Source organism: Lonchura striata, chromosome 14 (assembly GCF_046129695.1).
Source record: "Lonchura striata isolate bLonStr1 chromosome 14, bLonStr1.mat, whole genome shotgun sequence".
NCBI classification, from domain to species: Eukaryota; Metazoa; Chordata; class Aves; order Passeriformes; family Estrildidae; genus Lonchura; species Lonchura striata.
This window is the reverse complement of record NC_134616.1, coordinates 16,966,072-16,985,364: the sequence shown is the minus strand read 5'-3', so window position 1 is coordinate 16,985,364 and position 19,293 is coordinate 16,966,072. Positions and strand designations below refer to the sequence as shown.

At 47.1% G+C, this 19,293-nt stretch overlaps 2 protein-coding genes across 4 annotated transcripts in view; both read left to right on the top strand.

The window, feature by feature from the left end:
* The window catches only part of ABCB7 (ATP binding cassette subfamily B member 7), a 35,445-nt gene extending 33,770 nt beyond the window's left edge, over positions 1-1,675 (top strand). The window contains exon 16 of the mRNA XM_077786585.1: positions 684-1,675. Within this exon, the coding sequence (XP_077642711.1) occupies positions 684-902 (219 nt within the window). The 3' untranslated portion in view covers positions 903-1,675. The remainder of the gene's footprint in view (positions 1-683) is intronic.
* A 15,996-nt stretch (positions 1,676-17,671) lies between these two features.
* The window catches only part of NEXMIF (neurite extension and migration factor), a 164,293-nt gene continuing 162,671 nt past the window's right edge, over positions 17,672-19,293 (top strand). The window contains exon 1 of one of the 3 annotated variants that reach the window (XM_021525276.3): positions 17,672-17,687. The gene's annotated coding sequence lies outside the window, so the exon portion shown is untranslated. Of the gene's footprint in view, positions 17,688-18,343; positions 18,458-19,099; positions 19,220-19,293 lie in introns of those variants that run through there. The other 2 variants (XM_077786584.1, XM_021525278.3) reach the window with 2 other exon arrangements.

Here is a 19,293-nt window from a genome sequence, read left to right as displayed (position 1 = left end):
TTTTGAAGTGCTGGTATTTCTCTGTAGGGTTGGAGATCTCATGGGATTCTCCTCTCCAACTCTTCCTTTTCATGCTGATAGTCAATAAATCATCTCTGCTCCTCATAACAGCCCAGAGAACTGAACTGCTCACACAATTTTCATGGTGGTGATTGCAGTGATACAAGCTACAGAGCACCTATAACAGCACAGTTTGCACTAATTGTTTTCAGGATTTCATCTTAGATGTGCTTTGCTTGTTTAATATAAACCCCTGTCTGTCTGCTCTTCTCTTTTAGCTTCTTCACCTGTGTTTGTTACTGAGCAAAGATAAATCTGCATTTATTTTGGTACACTCCTGACACCTTTGCAGGAGTAGTTGAGCACCTTGCTCCTCCTATTGAGATCCACATTTACTTTAGTAACTCCTGCAGTTTAGATAGGAAACTTTCCATGCTGGTGGGCTTCAGATTTTGTCCAGATGGACAAAAGGCACCTGCAGTTTGAGAAGAGCACAGCTCCTTGTTTCAGCTGGCAGTGCCCACACAAGGGAGTGCACTGTACAGTCAATCCTTCCTTGCTGTTTCAAGCTCTTCCTCATTAATAACTGCTCTAATCCATACTGTGAAAGTGTGGTCCAGAGGCTGGCCTATTGCTAAAGATCTGGGAATATGGATTCCTGACTTCCTGCCCTTGTTTTGCAGGGTAAAGTCGCAGAACGTGGCAGGCACGCAGAGCTCCTGGCAAATCCCAGCAATCTCTACTATGAGATGTGGCACACACAGAGCAGCAAAGTGCTTCACAGTCACAACCACCCAAACTGGGAGGAGAGAAGTAGCCACACATCCAAAGAGGAGGAAAGGAAGAAGCTAGAAGAAGAAATTATTAACAGTGTGAAAGGCTGTGGGAACTGTTCATGCTGAATAGGATCTGGATCTTGTATAGTAGGTTAAAAATGCACAAGAATACAGTGAAATACAGCTCTTGTTTTTAAGTCAGCATTCAAAAACTTCTGGGTTTTGCAGTTTTTGAATTTTACAGTTTCACAGAGGGACATAATTTCAACCAAAGGAGTTCTATTTTTGCATCTTTAGGAATCTCTAATATTCAGTGGCATCTGCAAGAGCTGAGTGTTTTCAGAAACTTTAAACTTTCCAACCAAGGGTGTAATTTATGGCAATTTTTAGACATTGATAAATTCTCCTGGTAGTCACCTGATGTGGATTATTAAATTGTAAACAGACTTGTCCTTGATTTACATTATTTCTCATCATTGATGGTTGATAAATGCGTCATGTTTTAATTGTAATTGGGCTAATTTGAACTCATTTGCTAGTTAGGAAGATGCCTTTTAAATTCTTCAGTGGTGTTCTGGTTTAAAATCTTCCTTGTAAAGAGTAAGAACAGCCTCAACAAAATATTAGACTTCTAGTAGCAAACTAAATATTGGAATAACCCCTCTCACCTTTCAGAAGTTCCTTTGATATTGCACTATCAGGAAATGGATTGATATTATTCTAAAGGAAAACTAGCAGCTTTTTTAAGTGAAAAATTAGCAAATCCGAGTTCAGGATTCTGTATCCTCAGCATCTGCTGTAGCAGTCAAAGCAGAATACAGTCGCCCTTTCTAATTCAGTCATGGTCTTAGGGAGCAATTAAGATTCAATAAAGACTTCCATAAATTTCTATTATCTCATTAATGTATGAGAAAATGACCTGGATAATGCTGAAAGCATTGCTATAATAATCTCCTAATTTCAACAGCCAAAACTTCTCCAGTGGGAGGAAACCTCAGCCTTTGGGATCTGCAGGACACTGTGGATGTGTCAGGTTTGGGTGGGGGCTGCAGGGGTCACATCTGGGAGAAGGTGCCAGAAGCTTCCCCCGTGTCCAGCAGAGCCAAGGCTGAGCTCATCTGCAACAGGGCAGTGCAGTGCTGGGATCATGGATTTGGGAAGGGAGGAAAAGCCTTGGAAGTGTAAGAGCTGCTGCAGCCAGAGTGGGAAATGGGAGAGGAGCAGCCCTGCAGACACAAGGGCAGGGAAGAAGGAGGGGCAGGAGGAGCTCCAGGCATTGGAGCTGAGATTCCCTGCAGCCCATGGGGGTCCACAATGGAGCAGGGATGCACCTGCAGCCCAGGAAGGAGCCCTGCATGGAGCAGGGATGCACCTGCAGCCCAGGAAGGAGCCCTGCATGGAGCAGGGATGTGCCTGCAGCCCGGGAAGGAGCCCTGCATGGAGCAGGGATGTGCCTGCAGCCCGGGAAGGAGCCCTGCATGGAGCAGGGATGTGCCTGCAGCCCAAGAAGGAGCCCTGCATGGAGCAGGGATGCACCTGCAGCCCGGGAAGGAGTCCACGATGGAGGCAGGGGGATGTTCCCAGAGGAAGCTCTGGCTCTGCAGGAAGCCCACACTGGATCAAGCTCCTGGCAGAACTCATGGAGAGAGGAGCCTGAGATGGAGCAGGCTTGCTGTGACCCCATGGGGGACCCAAGCTGGAGCAGCCTTTTCTTGAAGGGCTGCACCCTGTGGCAAGAGGACACATGGAAAAGAAACACTGGGGCAAGGGAAGAGAATGAAGAGGAAGGAGCAGCAGGAGCAATGTGATGAACTGATCACAGCCTCCATTCCCTGCCCCCTGCACTGCTTGGAAGGAATTCTGAAGTGAAGTTGACCCTGGGAAGAAGACAGGGATGGGAGGAAGGTGTTTTAAGATTTTGTTTCATTTTATCATTACTCAACTCACACTTCTAATTCATGGTAAATGAAGTTAATTTCCTCAAGTGGAGTCTGTTTTGCCCATGACAGTAATTGCTGAGTGGTGTCTCCCTGTCCCTGCCTTTCCCACGAGCATTTTGTTGTGTTCTCTCCCCTGCCCAGCTGGGTGGGCACCCAGCATCCAGCTAGGGTCATCCCACCACAATAGAATTGTATTTTTAGGCCTTGTCTCTCCAGGGAAGTTCACCATTTCTTTAGCACGAGCTATCCTGGTGTAATTCTTTATGTTGAATTTAAAAATTAAAAACTTTCTCTTGGATGCTGAAAAATAACTTTGTTATTTCTGAGGAATTACACCGGTATAATTACACTGATATAATTGCATTTGTAAATCAGATGGAAGATTTCTCTTGTGGGCACTAGGGAAGAGCCAAATTTGGTGCTTCTGGAAATTTAATTGCAAATGGTTTTTATTTTTTTGTTATACCTCTCCCCTATAACTAAAAATAGGAACATAACTTAAAAGGAGTGAAACCTTTTCTAGTTACTTACTTTCTCTCTCTTAAAATGATGGGTGAAAAACCAACCTGGTATCAGTTTCCAGTTACAAATTATTCTAAAAGCACTTTAATTTTCATCCTTGGAGTGCAGAAGTAAAGTGAAGTCCAGTTAATGTAGTGGCAGTGCAGAATTCCAGCTTACAACCTTCTCTTTATTTTCCCTAATTGTCTCCTGGTTGAGCTGCTGACAGCAGTGAAGGGACTGTAATGGTGCAGTTATCTCCCAGCTCCCAGAAATAGCAAAGGTTTGTTAAAAGCCTTATTTATGAGGAATCTCCCTTTCCTGCATCATGACAAACCCCAAACTATGGCTCTTCCCCTGCTCTGCAGGAGATGATTTTGGAATTAATCTGTTGGCTGTTCATGCACAGGGTAACAGGCAAAATCTGTAAGTAGTAATATTTCAATCTTAAGATTGTTTTCCTTTTGGCACAAAGATGAGGAATTACTCTGGTCTGAAATGTGGAGGGAAAGGGCTTTTCTCAGTGAAAAGTTTTCCATGTTCCATGGACATCCTAGAAGGCCCCGACAGGGTGCACAGAATCAGGAATTGTCTGTGAAATGTCTGGAATCAAAAACCACTTTAATGCCAAGTCTGATTGTGTTTGTGAGGGACAATTTCAGATGAAAGCTGATGGATTTATCACAGGGGATGGACTTTGCAAGGACTGAGAGTCTTGGGCATTACAGGTTTGGAATGAGGATGGTTTTCAGGTGGTAAATGCCAGGAATGATCAATAATTGTTTAAATCTGTAGGGTTTGCAGGTCTAAGGCCATTACCTGTCTGTGCCATCCTTTTGCTGCTAGTGGATGTGCTGCAGATCTGTCCCCCTTCAAATGGAATGGCAGGAGGGAACTCTGGACGAAGGCAGTTCCTAAAACAAGAGGCTGCTTATACAGTAGAATATCTGTTCTAAAGAAGTGCAGTGAGTTTCTGGAGATGACTGAAAACTTTCCCATGTCATGGAGTTGCTGGGTAAACTTTCCTGGCTTGGTGGTGGCTGTATTGGATTGAATTGCTATGGAGAAGCAGCAGGAATACTGGGTGAGTCTCCTGTCTGCTGCAGAGTCAAACTTGTGCTGGTTTTTTTTTTGTTTTTTTTTTGGTTTTTTTTTTGGGGGGGGGGACGTGGGGGGTTCATTTAAATGTTGAATTTTTATTCCTGTGCTGTAACTCCAAAGTGTCACCACTGAAGCAGATGCTTAAAGCACTGAATGGGAGAGTAGTGGTTTTGGAGAGACTTGCTGACCCTTGGGACAGTCTGCCTGGCACCTCTCAGAAAAGCCTTACAATTCTCACAGAAACAGATTGATCTGGGGGCTGTCTCCCAGCCTCAGTGGATCTTGGTAATTCTGCTCTGCTGCAAGCTGAAACATCCCTTTTCTAAACAGCAGCTTTTCATAGTCTGGACTCGTAGCTGGTTGTTGTTCAAAATGCAAGTTATCTACTCCCACTATAAAATCTTTGCCTGCAATTTTAGAGTAGAAAAAGACATTTATGTTTTTTTCTCTTCACTTTCTGTTTTTAGAGGAAATGTGTTTGTAGAATGTGGACTTTAAGAAGGGGCTGCTGCTTGCAGCGTGTAGTGTGATCTGTTAACTGTGAATTTAGAGAAATCAATCCTAATTTCCATGAAAAACTTTTTAGGCTCAGGATATCAAGTCACAGCACACAAAATCTGGGCTATTTTAACCTCCAAGTTAGGAAACTTAATGAGTTATTGGCAGGGAGGTTGTGCTTTTTCCAAGTGGATGTTGAAAGCTTACTCCTTGCAGATGATCCCTCAGGTTATCTCAGCTCTTCTGTTCCATGGAGGTATAGTTACCTACATCTCTCAACACTGAGCTTTTGTTCACGTTTCTTTTCAGAATGGAAATGTAAAACTTACATTGTACAGGAAGGGGATGTGTTCCAGAACAACACAGAAAGTTCGGCTGAGATGAGATTGTGTAACACTTCTGCTGGAAGACTTCTTACCCCACTCCTGTGCTTCATCTGTGTGTAGATAATTCTTACTAAATAAAGGATTTATCTTTGTGAATAGAAGTGGCTGTCCTGTCACAACGGCTCTTCCAGCTCTGCAGCAATTCCCAGAGGAAACAGTCACTGCTATGGAATGTGAGTCTTAATTCAGCAATTGTTGTGGTGCTTGGTGGTGCCAGTGGAGCACATAACCAATCCTGGGGTGTGGGTTGGCATAAGGTGAGAATTCCAGGTGATCCATCAGGAGCGAGTTCATGCATCACACCTGGATTCTGCCCCCACTCAGCTTTCACACCCCCTGCATTTGTGTGTGGAGCTGCAAAAGCAGGTGAAGAGCTTGTGTTGGCTGTATCCCCCTGATGGGAATGAACATGCTGGTGAGAAGCCTGACTGTTTCTTGCTTTAAAACGCTGTGTTTTTATAAATGTAAACTCTTCACCTGTGCTCAAAGTAGAGCAATTTTAAGAATCTGCTGGAACCCTTGACATGACAGTGTAATCACTGACTGGATTTCTAATTGCAGCTGTAGCTCATTATCAAAGCAGAATGCAGGAAACATTTTTATGTTGTTACTATTATTATTATTATTATTACTATTATTATTTACTGCACTGTATTAATCTGAGCCACGACAGCCACTGTCCTGCTGTCACTGAGCTCTGTGTGGTTGTGCATGGTGCAGGATGGATGGATGGGAGATCCTAGAGCAGCCTGGAGTGTTTCAGGTCTGACTGGATGAACTTTCTGCTGCTGTTTCTAAGTGTTCATTTGTTCTACCTTTAAATCCTGTAATGGTACAGTGCAGTGAATAATAGCAAATTGTAGATAGATATATAATAATGTATAGAACGGATAGAATTCATCTACTTCTTGACTTCAGTGGATAAACCTGATGTTTTATAAGAAAATCTTAAAATGTTTAGTTCTTGAAAACTATCTTAAATTCCTCTCAGGTAACTTTTGATCCTTTTACAGACGTTGGGGCTGAACTCAGGGAACTCAACCTGGAAAACCAGCAGAAACCTTGAGAGAGGACTTCTCTAGAGGCAGTTCTTCAGGCTGGGGTGTGGGATCTCCTTCAGATGAGAAATGTCAGTTGTACTAAATGGCACAGCGGATTTATTAGTTAAAAGAAAAAGAGCCAAAATGCTTTACTGGTGTCTTTGGGCAGAATTTAAAACAGCATCCCCAAAGCTGAAAGAGTCATGTAACAGCTCAGCTCCCCCACATTCATTCCCAGTTTCTAATGCCCTTTATAATATTGTCAAGTAAAACATTTTAAACACCAACATAAACTTGTAAAGCTCTCAGCCTTGTGCTGGAGAGGGAAAAGGAGACAAGTTCTTCCCCTCCATTATGGAATGGAATAAAGAGCCTGGAGCAGAATACATCAGGTGGTGGGGTGTCTTTGAGTGCCTTGTGCAGGGCTCTGCAAGTGTAGCTGAAGATTTTACTGGCCTTGTGCACACACCAACAAATATATAGAAAAGTGAGGTTGAACAGATGAAAGGTTTCCCTATTACACTTGTCAGAGAAAATGCAATGTGAAGGTCAGTCTGTAGTTGGGAGGGAACTATTCAAAAACAGCAATGGAGGAATTACGGAATGGGCCGTGAGCTTTTAAAACATGGAAATACATCTTCATGTGTTTCCTCACAGAGTTGTAAAAATCTTTATTTCTTCAGTGAATTCATAATCTTCCTGGCTTTTGAAGAACACAGATAAAAGATTCAGCTTATTTACAATTAAAACAAGGGAATGTTCTCTGGGGAAAACAGTGTTTGCAGAATCTGTAAAAGGTGATGAGTGCTATCGCGTGTCGATGCTGCTACTTGTGATTGCAGGAACGTAGGATACTTGGCAGGATACAAGGGAGGGGGAAGAGCACAAGGCACAAGTATTTTAGGCTGGAGTTGTTCCTTCTGCCTTGTGGAAATTGCTTCACTTCAAAGCCCACACAAGGACTATGCTGGTTACACATACACACAATATTTCTGAAGTCTACAGGGTAAAAATTAATGACCTGATGTTGTACAGTAGAGACTTTTTTTTTTTAAAAAAAACACTATTTTATTTTACAGTAGTTAACTGTCAGAGGAAGAGAAATGCAGAGTGGTAAGCATGGGTTAGTGGAGAAGGAAGATTTTCTCCATTCAATCCCTTCACTCCCACCAGTGAGCGCTGATTTGGGCCCTGCATGACAGCGGGCGTGTGCAGCGGCCCCTTGGGCTTTGTGTGTGAGCTGATCTCTCCTCCTTAGACATGACCTTACCATGTGCCTCATCTTCCTCCTTCTCCCCTTATTGGGGCTGTAATTCCTAAAAATTCAGTTCTCCCTAAAACATTTCCCGTCTATAAACTGGAGGAAGCATTAGCAGTCTTAGGGCTGGGCTTTACCCCATGTGTTCTGTGGAGAGGTGCTGCTTCCAAAGGTGACCTCAGTGGAATGGGAGACTGTGAAGGCTCCTGTGCTGCCTTTGCACATCTGTAGCTGCAGCCTTGCAGGGAGAGATTTGTTCAGTGAAATGCTGCTTGAGGAGCTGTGTCACAGCCTCTGCATTTCCCAGTTTGGGCTTCAGGTCACCTGAAACAGCAGCCTGCTCCAGGTGGTTCTTTTGTGCTGGGTTCAGGTGTCACTGGGGTTCTCCAGGTGTCTCATTTTCAGCAGCATGTCTGGGTGAGGTAGTTGTGCTTCCAGAATGCTCAGGGAGCTTTGCAGACAGCAGCCAGTGCACACAATTGCCACAGCATGGAAAGATCAATTTTAATGCCATGTCCACTAAAAATCAGTGTTTGCAAGAGCCCTGCTTATTGCTGCTGCAGAGAGCAAACCCAGCTGCTCAAGCTGTGTTTGGGTGCTGTGCTGCTGCAACATGTGGAGCAATTGCATTGTCTTCTGTTTTCTTACCAGGCCCTGGAATTTTTGATGTTAGGAATCTCCAGCTGACCACAGAAACCTTCTGTCACCAAATGTAGAACTCCATGGCTAAAATGTTACTCCTGAAGAGCATGATTTAGCCTGTTAGGTGGGGTTTTTAATAGTTGCTATGCTCCCAGCAAAACTGGTAGTTGGAATTTCGAGTAGTTAATGAATTCTCAAATCAAAATACATTGTACCAAAAAGTGGCTGAAAGTTGCTTAAATATTCCCAAGACTTTGTGCAACTCCTGTCCTAGGTTTGTACATGAATTACTTTAATTCTGCCAGATACAGCTGGATATTTCCATGATGAAATGGCATCAAAGCTGGGAAGAATTTATTGGCACAACTGTGTGTCCAGCATGTGCTGGTGTGAGGTGTTTCCAACACTTTGTATCTTCCCTCGGGAGGTGTCTCTGTGTAATTCCCAGGTGAATAATGCTCACAACTCCTTATTCATACAGGAAATGCCACACCATCGAGCCCTGGTAGTAATGTACTGAGTATGTCCAGTGAAAAGGGAACAATAGAGGCTGGGCTGCAGCACTGAAATTACCTGATGGAAATGGTCCAGGAATCAAAGACAGCAAGTCAAATGCAAACAACACTCATGAAAACAAAAGGGAGCCATAAAAAACTACATTTTAGTGGATGATCAGCTCTGTAAGCTGAAAAAAAAAAAGTGGGTTTTATTGATTATTTTGTGGGATTTGTTTAATTTAATTGAAGGCCCTAAAGTTTCTGTTATTTAGCCTGCTGGGAAGTAGTCAAGTTCCAGTAAATAAACACCCATGTGATTCCAGTAGGTATCTAGAAAAGCAAATCCTCCAAATGGCTGTTTTCAGACTTGATAGCAGAGTCCCTGTAGAAATTCCTTCAGTGGGATATAAGCTCGCATCTAATGGCAGTCTCTGATTTAGGCCAAATCTGCTTTACTGACACTTGAGCTGTCCTATGGAGATCCCAAAACCCCACAGACTTTCACAGCCCATAAATCCCACGGAATACATCTCTTAAGTACTTTACTCAAAGGAATGTTAAGCTCTTTTACTAAATCTGCAAATTACAGCTATTTGACAATTCTGAGTTTACAGTCTGACAGCTCACGTCATCAGTGGAGCAGGATGAGCGGAGTCAGAGGCGGCATCGCTTGCTGCTGACTTGCAGGGATCTGGTAATAACAATCCACTGGAAAATGTTGGAAAGCTGTGACAGCCTGGGAATGGTTTGTGACATCTTGTTAAACACACTTGTTTTTATTCCCGCTGACTGCAGCAAGATCCAGTGATATTTCATGGAAAAGGAATGCTTGTGTTCCAAAGCGGTTCCCCTGAGGACCCACGCCACCATCCAGGTGAATTTCTATACAAATGACCACGTCCCAATACTTGAGTCAGATTAAAAGGAAGTTTCTCAACAAACTGTTCCTCCCTGACTGCAGGAGGTAATGAAGTGAAAACAGTGGCCAACGAACTCTGCAGGAGCAGGAGATGGAGGAGGCTGGTGAAGCCCTGGCTGCCGAGTGCTCTGGGGTGCCCAGCACTGGCTGTGTGGGGAGGGAACACTCACTAATGACTTCATGGCTCAGAGCAACTCAGGCCTGACTTAAACTGAAGTGGGCAGTGGCAGGAGAGCTGCAAACTCACAGGTGCACCAGTGTCATCTGAGGAACACACACGAGGCATACGTGTGAGCAGCCAAGGAGAAGAGCTGTGTCTTTCCAAAGAAGACTCCCTGGATAGTCAGCTGTTCCCTGTGACTGAACACAGGGTTCCTTGTAGTGCAACCAAAATTTATTACATGTTTTGTAACCACCATCTACTTGTTTTAATACACACTTGGCCTGAAGTTCTTACTGAACCTGCTGTAAGACCTATGGGAGTGGTGGCACAGGGACTAAAGGAAATATTGGTTTAGCAGGTAATGGCAGCACAGCCAACTCAATTCGGCCAGTGCTGCTCTTTAAAATAGGTGCAGAAAAGAAAAAACTGTAGAAGAAACTATACTTGCTGTATAGTATAGCTGTAGAAAAAACTATATTTGCTGAATCACCCAGCTGTTGCCAACACAGTTTTTGAATCCCAGACCCAGTTTTTGCACTGCAGACTGTACAGCAAGGTGGGCAGTGGCTGTGAGTGTGGTAATGAGTATGAAGGGAAGCCCTTGGCACTGTCTGAGTGCTGAGTTGCTGTTCAGCCAGAGGTTATCTGGGCCAGTGAAAAGCTGGGATCAGCCTGGCTGAGGCTGATTGAAGTGTTTGGTCACCCACTGGCTAAATATCCATAAACAGAAGAAATTAAATAATTGTTATTTAAAAAACCCAAACTGACCTAGAGGATAAAATCTAACTTTTCAATTTTTTCCAAAGGCTTCTCCAGCAGTTTGTGATTCTTTCCAAGGACTCCATGCCTTCCCACCACTAGGGCTGACAAGGTATGAGAACAATATAATCTATAAATCCTCTAGCTTGAAGGTCTTCTCCCACCTAAACAATTCCAGGATTCCTTTCTTTTATAATCTATAAACTAGCTAGGATGAAGTAGAGACAAGTGTGATGCAAGCACCTAAACTCTGGTCTTTCAATCCACTGAAAACTGAGTGGTTTATGCATGGGAAGTGCAGAAATGCATCCTTTAAATGTGTGTGACCTTTTCTGTAAAAGTTGCCTCAAGTCCAAGGTGAACACCTGCAGCCAAGTCCCTTGGTCACCTTGACACCATCTTATTTCTGAGGAGCAGGACAAATGTAAGGAAATGCTCACACAACTGAGAACATCTCTTTGTCCTGGAAGGAAGATCTCTAAAAACATCCAGACTTCAGCTTAGATGAATGTCTGTGGATCTCAAAATCTTGGGCCTGCCATTACAAAGGGCTCTATAAAAAGGTTGGAAATGGAGAGGCTGCTGCAGGTCCCATGGATAATTGCCTGGCTCCGTGTGCTGTGTGCAGGAAGGTCACTTCACACAGGCAGTGCAATTACCTCCTGGACAAATGGAAAATGAAATTGCAACCTTGTGTGTGATTGCCAAGAAGACACCCAAAGTGCTGGCTATGAGCAGAACCTCTGCCCTCTGCGTGGCAGGAAAGCTGGCACTGTTCTCCCTGGAAACAATGGATTTGAAAACGTCCATCTTTTAAAATGTGCCCTTTCAAGGTGTCCAGTGAAAGATGATGAGCTGCTAAGTGTTTGCAGTGGTTTCTGCAGCTCTCATCACCTGAGACCTCCCAGGGTGCTAGTGGGAAGCTGAAATTCAGACTGAGTTGAAGCAGAGCCCAAGCTGACAGGGGATGTGATGCATTGGAGAGGGATTGAATGGTTCTGTTCTGTCAGTGATGGAGTAATCACTGAATAAGTGGGGTTTTTTCCTTTTAATTATTCAAATTAGGGGCAAGAAAAAAACAGTGTACCAGCACTATGCTGCCCAGAGTGTGTGGGTTTCAGAGGACACTGAGGTGGAAGTTCTGTTCTGTTGAAGGTGGAGGCAGATGATTGACAGGTCTGATAAGCAACAAAAGAAAATTCACTGAGAGATTATGAATTACAAATTTTTTTAAAAGCTTTGGTTGTAGTCACTCAGCATATTAAAAACTTCTTTAGTTTTGACTTTGCTCCTTATTTTGGGGAAGGTAATAAGGGATACAGGAAGCACCTTTAACTTTGTGTTGTTGAAAGCAAACATTTGGCTTAAGGAAGATTTGCACAGGTGTAAAGATTTCCTTGTATGAATATTTGAACAAATGGGGGTCTGTCACTGAACTGCAATTTAGTAATTTTTTTATCAGGCTTTGTTGGGTTGGAAAGCATTTCTTCTGTCAGGCTATAAAATAAAAGGATTTATCCTTAAAATAAATTAATCAAAAATCTCTTGTGAAAATGCTGAAGCTAAGTGGAAGGTTTCCAGAAAAATCGAGCATTATTATGATTTTTTAAAAAGTGTGTGTAAAATAATCCAGTCTTCCAAAAAGATGCTTGAAGTTGTTTGGATAGAGTTGGCATCTGCCAGAGTCGAGTCACACATAAGATAACATGATTGACCATTTTTGGCATGGGATGGGCTAAATTGGCTCATCTGTTGGCTGTCAGTCTCTTCTGAATTAGATCCAATGCTTTGTAGGCACGTTTCCATCTGGTTAAGTTTAGGACTCAAGCTGTTTATATATTAAAAAAAAGTATTTTGTACCAATAACAATTTCTAGAAAAAGGGTTTTGCTTATGTTTCATTTTGAAACTATTTGGTTTTTTTTCCTGGTTAAAATAACCTCCTGAAGAGTGAAAGATGATATGTCCATGTATTATGTTAAGACCCTTGAAACATGCAAATAAAATGGAAAGAAATTAAAAATTTTATATGTACATATTTAAATATATGTATATATGCATGCATATCATTCTGTAATATGTGACTCCTCTAAATTGGAAAACCAGATTTTAAGTCTGCTAATATTTTAACCATGTGCATTAGGAAAGGAGGATGAATACATGCTGTTACACTCACATTGAGTCTTTCTAAGATTGGCCTTGCATTATTTTTATTCTGAATATTTGCCATCTGGCACTGGGAGCTGCAGTATTTAGTGCCACAAATAATAATGAAAAATATGGTAATAGCTCGTGATACTTTAACATAAAAATATAAGACAGAGGGTATAAAGCTCTGGGCGTATGATCTTACAGCTGCCAAAGCATGTTGTTCCCTCTGCCCTTGTTTTCCATAAATGAGTCTTTGATTGGAGACAGCAGCAGTAATGGGAAAGTCATTGGTTAATGCACATTAATGAAACTGCGTTACTGGAGTTAATGAACTACAGTCCTGAAGAAAAATGAGCAGGAAAAACGCCAGGGTTTGTGCCATTGTGTTCAGGTAGCTGTGGCTGCACCCAAGACACACCAGGAAAATGCCTCTGACTCCAGATTCACCTGAGAGAGAGAGGTCTCTGCCTTTTTCACTTCGGAACAGCCCCATAGAAATGCCTGAGCTTTAAACGAAATTGCCTTTTCCTTTTCTCTCCCCACATCAAAACACAATGAGGAGACTGTTGCATATTCAGCAAAGCTGTTGTTCTTGCTGCAGTTAAATTGCATAATTAGATGGGGCTTAAGGAGAGCTGAACCTCTGTGATTGTGCAGGCTGAGGCAGAGGTGAGACCAGCTCCTGGAATTTACCCAGGTGAGTTGCAAACCGACTTAGGGAACTTACTGAGGTGCTGGTGATTCAGGAGAACAGTTCCAGGATGTTTGGGCTCAAAGGCAATGGGCATTTCCTGAACGTTCCTTTCAGAGAACAGAGGAATTTAGGATTTCTGTGAGAGGGATTTATTTTTGAACATTGGCCAAGCAGCTCTGGGAATGGTAAGAGCTCTGTGGCCACGTTTTGTGGCTGCTCTGTTGGCATTAAAATCAACCCCTTCCACCAGCTCTGCTCACCACTGCAGCCTCCTCTGCATTGAAACAAGAGAGAAAAGCACAAGGTGCCTCTGGGCACAAGGAGTTTCATGTTTCCTAAAGAAAGGAAATAATTTATAGTACATTCCAAGAAACAGCTCCATCCACAATAAACAGGGCTTGACTCTGCTGGTCTGTGCAGCTGCCCCGAAGAGCCACAGTGCAATGGGAAGGATGGAGTTGCAAAACAGAAATTGAGATTCCAGCTGATACCAAAGAGTCCTGACCAGCCCTCTGGGCTCTGCCATCTTCACCCAGCACTTCCAGGTGCCAGCCAGCTCGGCCAAAGCAGCAGCAGGCTTTGAACCCTGGCATACCAGAAACTGCCCTGCACCTCAGCAGTTCATCCTTGCCAGTCATGGATTTACTGCCTGTGAGAAGATCAAACTTGCAGTGAATCCACAGCAGTTTGTGACTCTGGGATGTCCTGATCCCTGTGCCTTCTCCAGGTTTTGTTCCAACCTGTGCTCTGGCTCACTGCAAATACACCAGGCCATGCTTGAGACTTTTTGGCTCTTACTGGTTGCTTTTCTTCTTCCCTGTTTTTTCCTTTCTCCCCTGCTAATCCAGTCACCTCCCCTGAAGTGGCCGAGGCTGTTACTCCTGCCAAGGGAACGAGGGCACACAAAGCCTTCTGTCCACAGAGCGCTCGCCTTGGCCCAGGCACAAATGGGAGCTTTCCTTTCCTCCTGTTCAGAAGGCACCACTAAGGAGGAGTTTGGCCATGGAAAGCGGTAAGAGAAATGCACAATTTAAAGGAAAATTTACAATGTCACATTGAGATGTTGGGAGGAAGGTGGAAGAAAGGAAGGAATGGACAGGGACAGATTTGGGGGTCTCAGGGCCCGTTAGTAGTGCAGTTTAGTGGGGCCAGGGGAGCCTCAGAGGCTGTGACCCTGCTGGAACTGCCTGACTTGAACAAGGAGGTTTTTAGCCTTGTGAGGCAGTGCTTGGTGTCTTTGGAGCCTGTCAAGGAAAGGAGAAGCCTGGAAACTCCTCTGGGACCCTCCTCACCTTCGCTCCTTCCGCAGCTCTGTCAGGCACGTTGGAAATTTGTCCTTCCCACATGGTCAGTGACGGCCCTGAGCATCTACGGGGTGAGTCTGGAACATGGGGGCAAAGAGAAGGTGTGGGCTGAACATCAGCTCTGCTCCTGCAGCTGCTCTGAGACAGCGCTCAGGGGGCATGAAACAGCCAGGAATGCAGGGGGAGTGTGTCTGCAGCCGGGGGCTCAGCCTGCACTGCTGGTTTGGGTGCTTTGGGATGGTTTTCTGCCAAAGCTGTAAGGCTTGACAGGTGTGCCAGAGAGGAAAGGAGAAATTCAGTGTGTGCAGTTCATGATTCCAACTTTCTTCTTCAGGAATGGCTCTGGATTCAGTAAGAAGGACTCACTGTTTGCTGTCTCAGTGCTATTTCCCACAGCCCACTGCTGCTTTTACATCACACACCAACACCTGGGAAGGAAAGGGGGGGGGGGGGGAGTCCTTTACCCCCATGAGTCAAAACCCCATCCTGCCTCCTGGAGTGCTTCTCATTCTGCCAATGGTCTATGTTTGACTGTTCTTTTTCCAAAGCGTCCTGGAAGTCTGCGAGAGTGGGGAAGAAATCCTCTCCAGCTCGTTGTGTTGGAATGGGATGGGAGGGTGATGTCTCCTGCCACCCTGCTGCCTTTGCCCCTGAGTTTGTAAGATTCAGAACATCTGGCAGCTTTTTGCTTGAACCATGCTTTTCCAGGCTCACCCAAGAATGTAGGATTTGGGATCTGAAAATCCCATCTGTGCTCTACTTGTGCCTTGGGCAAACCAGAATCCCCTGGTGGACCTCTACCTCTGGTATGGTTTAGCAGAGGGGCTGTGTATGGCAGAAATTAGTTGGGCCACAGAAAATAAGGATTCGACCCATATTGGGTGTGCTGCAGTGAGACTCCTATGAATGTAGAAAAGAAGGAATCATGAAGAAAAGAAGGAATGATAGGAAATGGGCACTTGGAGACCTGGAAACCACCATGGCATTTTCCTCTTGTCATAACCCAGGTTCTTTTATCTTAGACTGACTCCTGCTTCCTAGAGAGACCAGCAGGCAGAGGATCCTGGCTTATATCCATGTCTGGGCACATGGATTCTGTGTGAAGACAGCTGGAAGGCTGGGACAGATGTAAATGTCTGATCTTCTCCGTGGTACAGGTTGCAGTGAATGATCACGGTGCTGGGTGCAGCAGGAGCTGCAGGGAGGGCAGGAGGACAGCAGGGCTGTGGGGCAGGGCTGGGCTGGCAGCACTGTCACCCCTGGCTCAGGGGCTGTCATCCCTTCCTGCCAAAAGGAGCTTTCTTAGCACCTTGTTCTCACACCTGCGAGCCTCTATTCGACAGCCTGGAAAATTAATACCCTGCCAAGGTGGAAAATGAATACCCTGCCAAGGGTGCCCTGTCATTGCCCCTTCCACATCTGTTTGTGGCAGTACATGGAAAGATCACAGTGCACAGACTGTTAATTTTTCAGATTGCCCGAGATGCTGTGCAGAACTTCATGCTGCCTGCCGATCACCATTGTGGTGGTTCTGTAACTGAAGGACCTTCAATGGGTGGTGTGGGTAAGTGGAACTAAAGGCATTATGTTGTTTCACAGCCCCAAGGATAATCTTTGAGCCTCATGTTTGTGTTCCCTCTAAAATACAGCACTTAAATAAAAACTTGGGTTGTCTTTCTAAATTGGATCCTGGTGCAAGGCTCGCTTAATTGAATGTGTCTTTTCATCTCCACCAAGGCCCTCCCCGAGTTTACATCTAATCTTATCTTGGTGATTATACTCAGGTGATTGCCATCACCTCCAGCACACAGCTCCAGTGTGGCACCTTCCCAAAGGCATTGGCAGCAGCTGGGTGGGTCTGCCAGGTGCTTCTGGCCATGTTATTCCTGCCCTGGGAGGTGCCTCAGCAGAAGAGCTGCCAAATTTGCTTGTGTGCCTTTGGTGGCACTTTTCAAGGGCACAGCCCCTATGTGAGGTTGCTGAGGGCAAAACCTGCCCCCAGCTCATTCTGAAAGCAGTTCATGACCACCATCCACCTGTGTGTTTATTTTAGTGAGCACTGCCAGGTGTGCTGTCACCATCTCACCTGACCCTGATTAATTACTTATTTATATTACTCGAATCTTTCTGCCAAGAAAATGACGGGGTAGTGAAACAAAATGCAGCATTACAAACATGGAAATGTACAGGGACTGAATGTGTAATTCCCACAGCAATGTGGTGAGGCTGGAGAGGAAAACCATCACTTGGGATAGGACTGGCAAGTGCTACTTCCCAGGAACTGACACCACCTCACTCTGTGGCCTTGGGCAAAGCATTTACTGCTGGTCTCAGTTTCTGGACCCCTTCAAGAGTGTGCCCTGACACAGTGGGAATGAATAATTTATTCACATGTGATGTATGGCATGTCCTGATCCTGGGTACTGCTGTCAATGAAGAAAAGATGAGATTAGTTCCTTATTTTGCAATGCTGAGGGTTCCTGTGTAAAGTGCTCTGAATTGAGAGAGCATTCCATATGTTGTCATATGTTCCTGTTTTATTACTGCATGGATGGGGGTGTCTGATGCTGTATGAACAAGGACTAAAGTACTTGATACTTTAATATTTTAGCCACAGAGTTAGCTAATCAATTTTTAGAGTGTATGTGTTAAGATGAAAAAGCAACTCAAGCGATAACGTAAGACTAGAAACCTCTTTTCAATATCACAGTGAACTTAAATAAACCTAAAGGCTAATAGGTGTGTCTGGTTTGCCTTCTATTTGCTAAACCATTCTGTTGACTCAGGAGATGAAACAACAGAAGTTTCCTCCGGTCCCCAGCGCAGAAACTGCGGCCACGGTGCCCGTGTGAGGGTGTCACAGAGCCACAGGGCTGGGGTCCTGCTTGGAGGGAGGATTTTATCGGCTCACGGGCTCGGGAGATGTTGGCTCCTGCCTTGGCTGTTTGTCGCCCTCCTGCTCGGCCGAGGGCAGCGTCTGGTGCGTCCCTGCCTTCCCTCGGCGAGTCCTCTGCCATCCTGAGATGAGGCAGCCTCCTCCCGGGAATGGGCATCTGAAGGTAAACCACGGTTTTAGACGCTGTTATTAATAACGTGATTATGAAAATAAATCAGAAAAGCCGCTGCAAGCCCTAAGGTGATGCCCATACGCACTGTGGAGAATGAAGCCGGATGGACCGCGCTGGGAGCGGGCTCCACTCGGGGCTCCGGCCGAGCCGTGCGCGGGGGTGACAGCGGCTCGGCCCCATTGTCCCCTCCCCGCCGGGCGGCCCCCGGCCCTCCCCGCGCCCGCGGAGCCGGTGCCGCCGCCCCGGCCGCGGTTCGGCACCTGCCCGGCCCGGCGGCCGCGCGCCCGTTATGGCCGGGCCGGGCGCGGTGCGCGCTCCCGCCGGGCCGGGCCGGGCCGGGCCGGGCCGGGCGTGCGGAGCGGGCAGCGGGCGGGCGCGGGTCCCGCTCCCGGCGAACAATGGCAGCGGCGGCGCTGCCCGGCACCTCCTGAATGGGCTCAGGCCTGGGGGGGCGGCGGCGAGGAGGAGGAGGAGGAGGAGGAGGAGGCAGCGGCGGCGGGGCGAGGCGGGAGCCGCCGCCCCCCATCGTCCCTCCCGCGCTCCGCCCGTCCCTGCGCAGGGAGCGCGGGGCCGGGGGGCCCGTCCGTGGGGCGGCGGCGGCGGGGGAAGGGGCGGGGGCGGGAGGCGGGGGCCGGGGGCCGGGGGCGGGCGCGTCCACCTGCGCGCGCCGGGCCCCGGGCGCATGGAGCAGCGCTGAGCCGCAGCACCGGCAGCGCCCGGCGGGCGGGGGACCCCCGCTCCATCGCGGGCCCCGCGCCGAGGTGAGTCCCGCCGCGGCGGAGCTCCGGCCGCGCGCGGCCCCCGCTCCCGCGCCGGCACACCGCGGGGGCGGCGGGGCGGAGGAGGCGGAGGAGGAGGGGATGCTGATGGCAGCGCCGGCCTGCGCGGAGGCCTGCGGGGAAGTTGCGGGGTGTGCGTGTGTGCGAGGGTGGTCTGAGGTGACGGGGGGGGGCGGCAACTTGGCGCCGTGTCCCCCCCCGGGCAGGTGCGGCGCGGGGCGGGGGCGCCGCCCCGCCGGGCCCCGGCGGCCGCGGGGGCCGCGCTCACTTCAGCCTCGGCCAGAACAAAAACATAATGAAGGAGGGGGGATGGGATTTTTATTTTTATTTAAGGGAAAAAAAAAAAAAAAGCCCCAGCCTTGGGAGTAGCTGTCACCGCGCGCGTTAAACTAGAGAACTGGCTAATCAAATAAAACTGGCTCATTGTCTGAAACTCTATCCCAGCGCAAAATGCGGCTGTGAATGTAATTAACCATCTGTCTGGCGGGCGGCGGAGCACCGGGTCCGTGCGGTCGGCAGCCGGGCGCTGCCATCCCCGAGCCCCGGGATGTGCCCGGTGTCTGTGTGCGAGGAGGATGCTGGAGCCAGGGGGGGGAATGAAATCCTTCCCCGGCCCCGAGGCGAGCGGCGATGCGCGGGGCGAGAGATGAAGCCGAGCAAGCCGTGAGGGGCCGCGGTGGGCGCCGAGGCGATCGGTTCGCTGCGGGCGATGCTCCGCCGCGTTCCGCCTCCCGCGCAGGATGGGTGCGTATCCGCGGGAGCCGCGGGTGGATGCTGAGGCCGGAGGGAGCGCTGCGCCTGTGCGAGCCGAGGCCTCG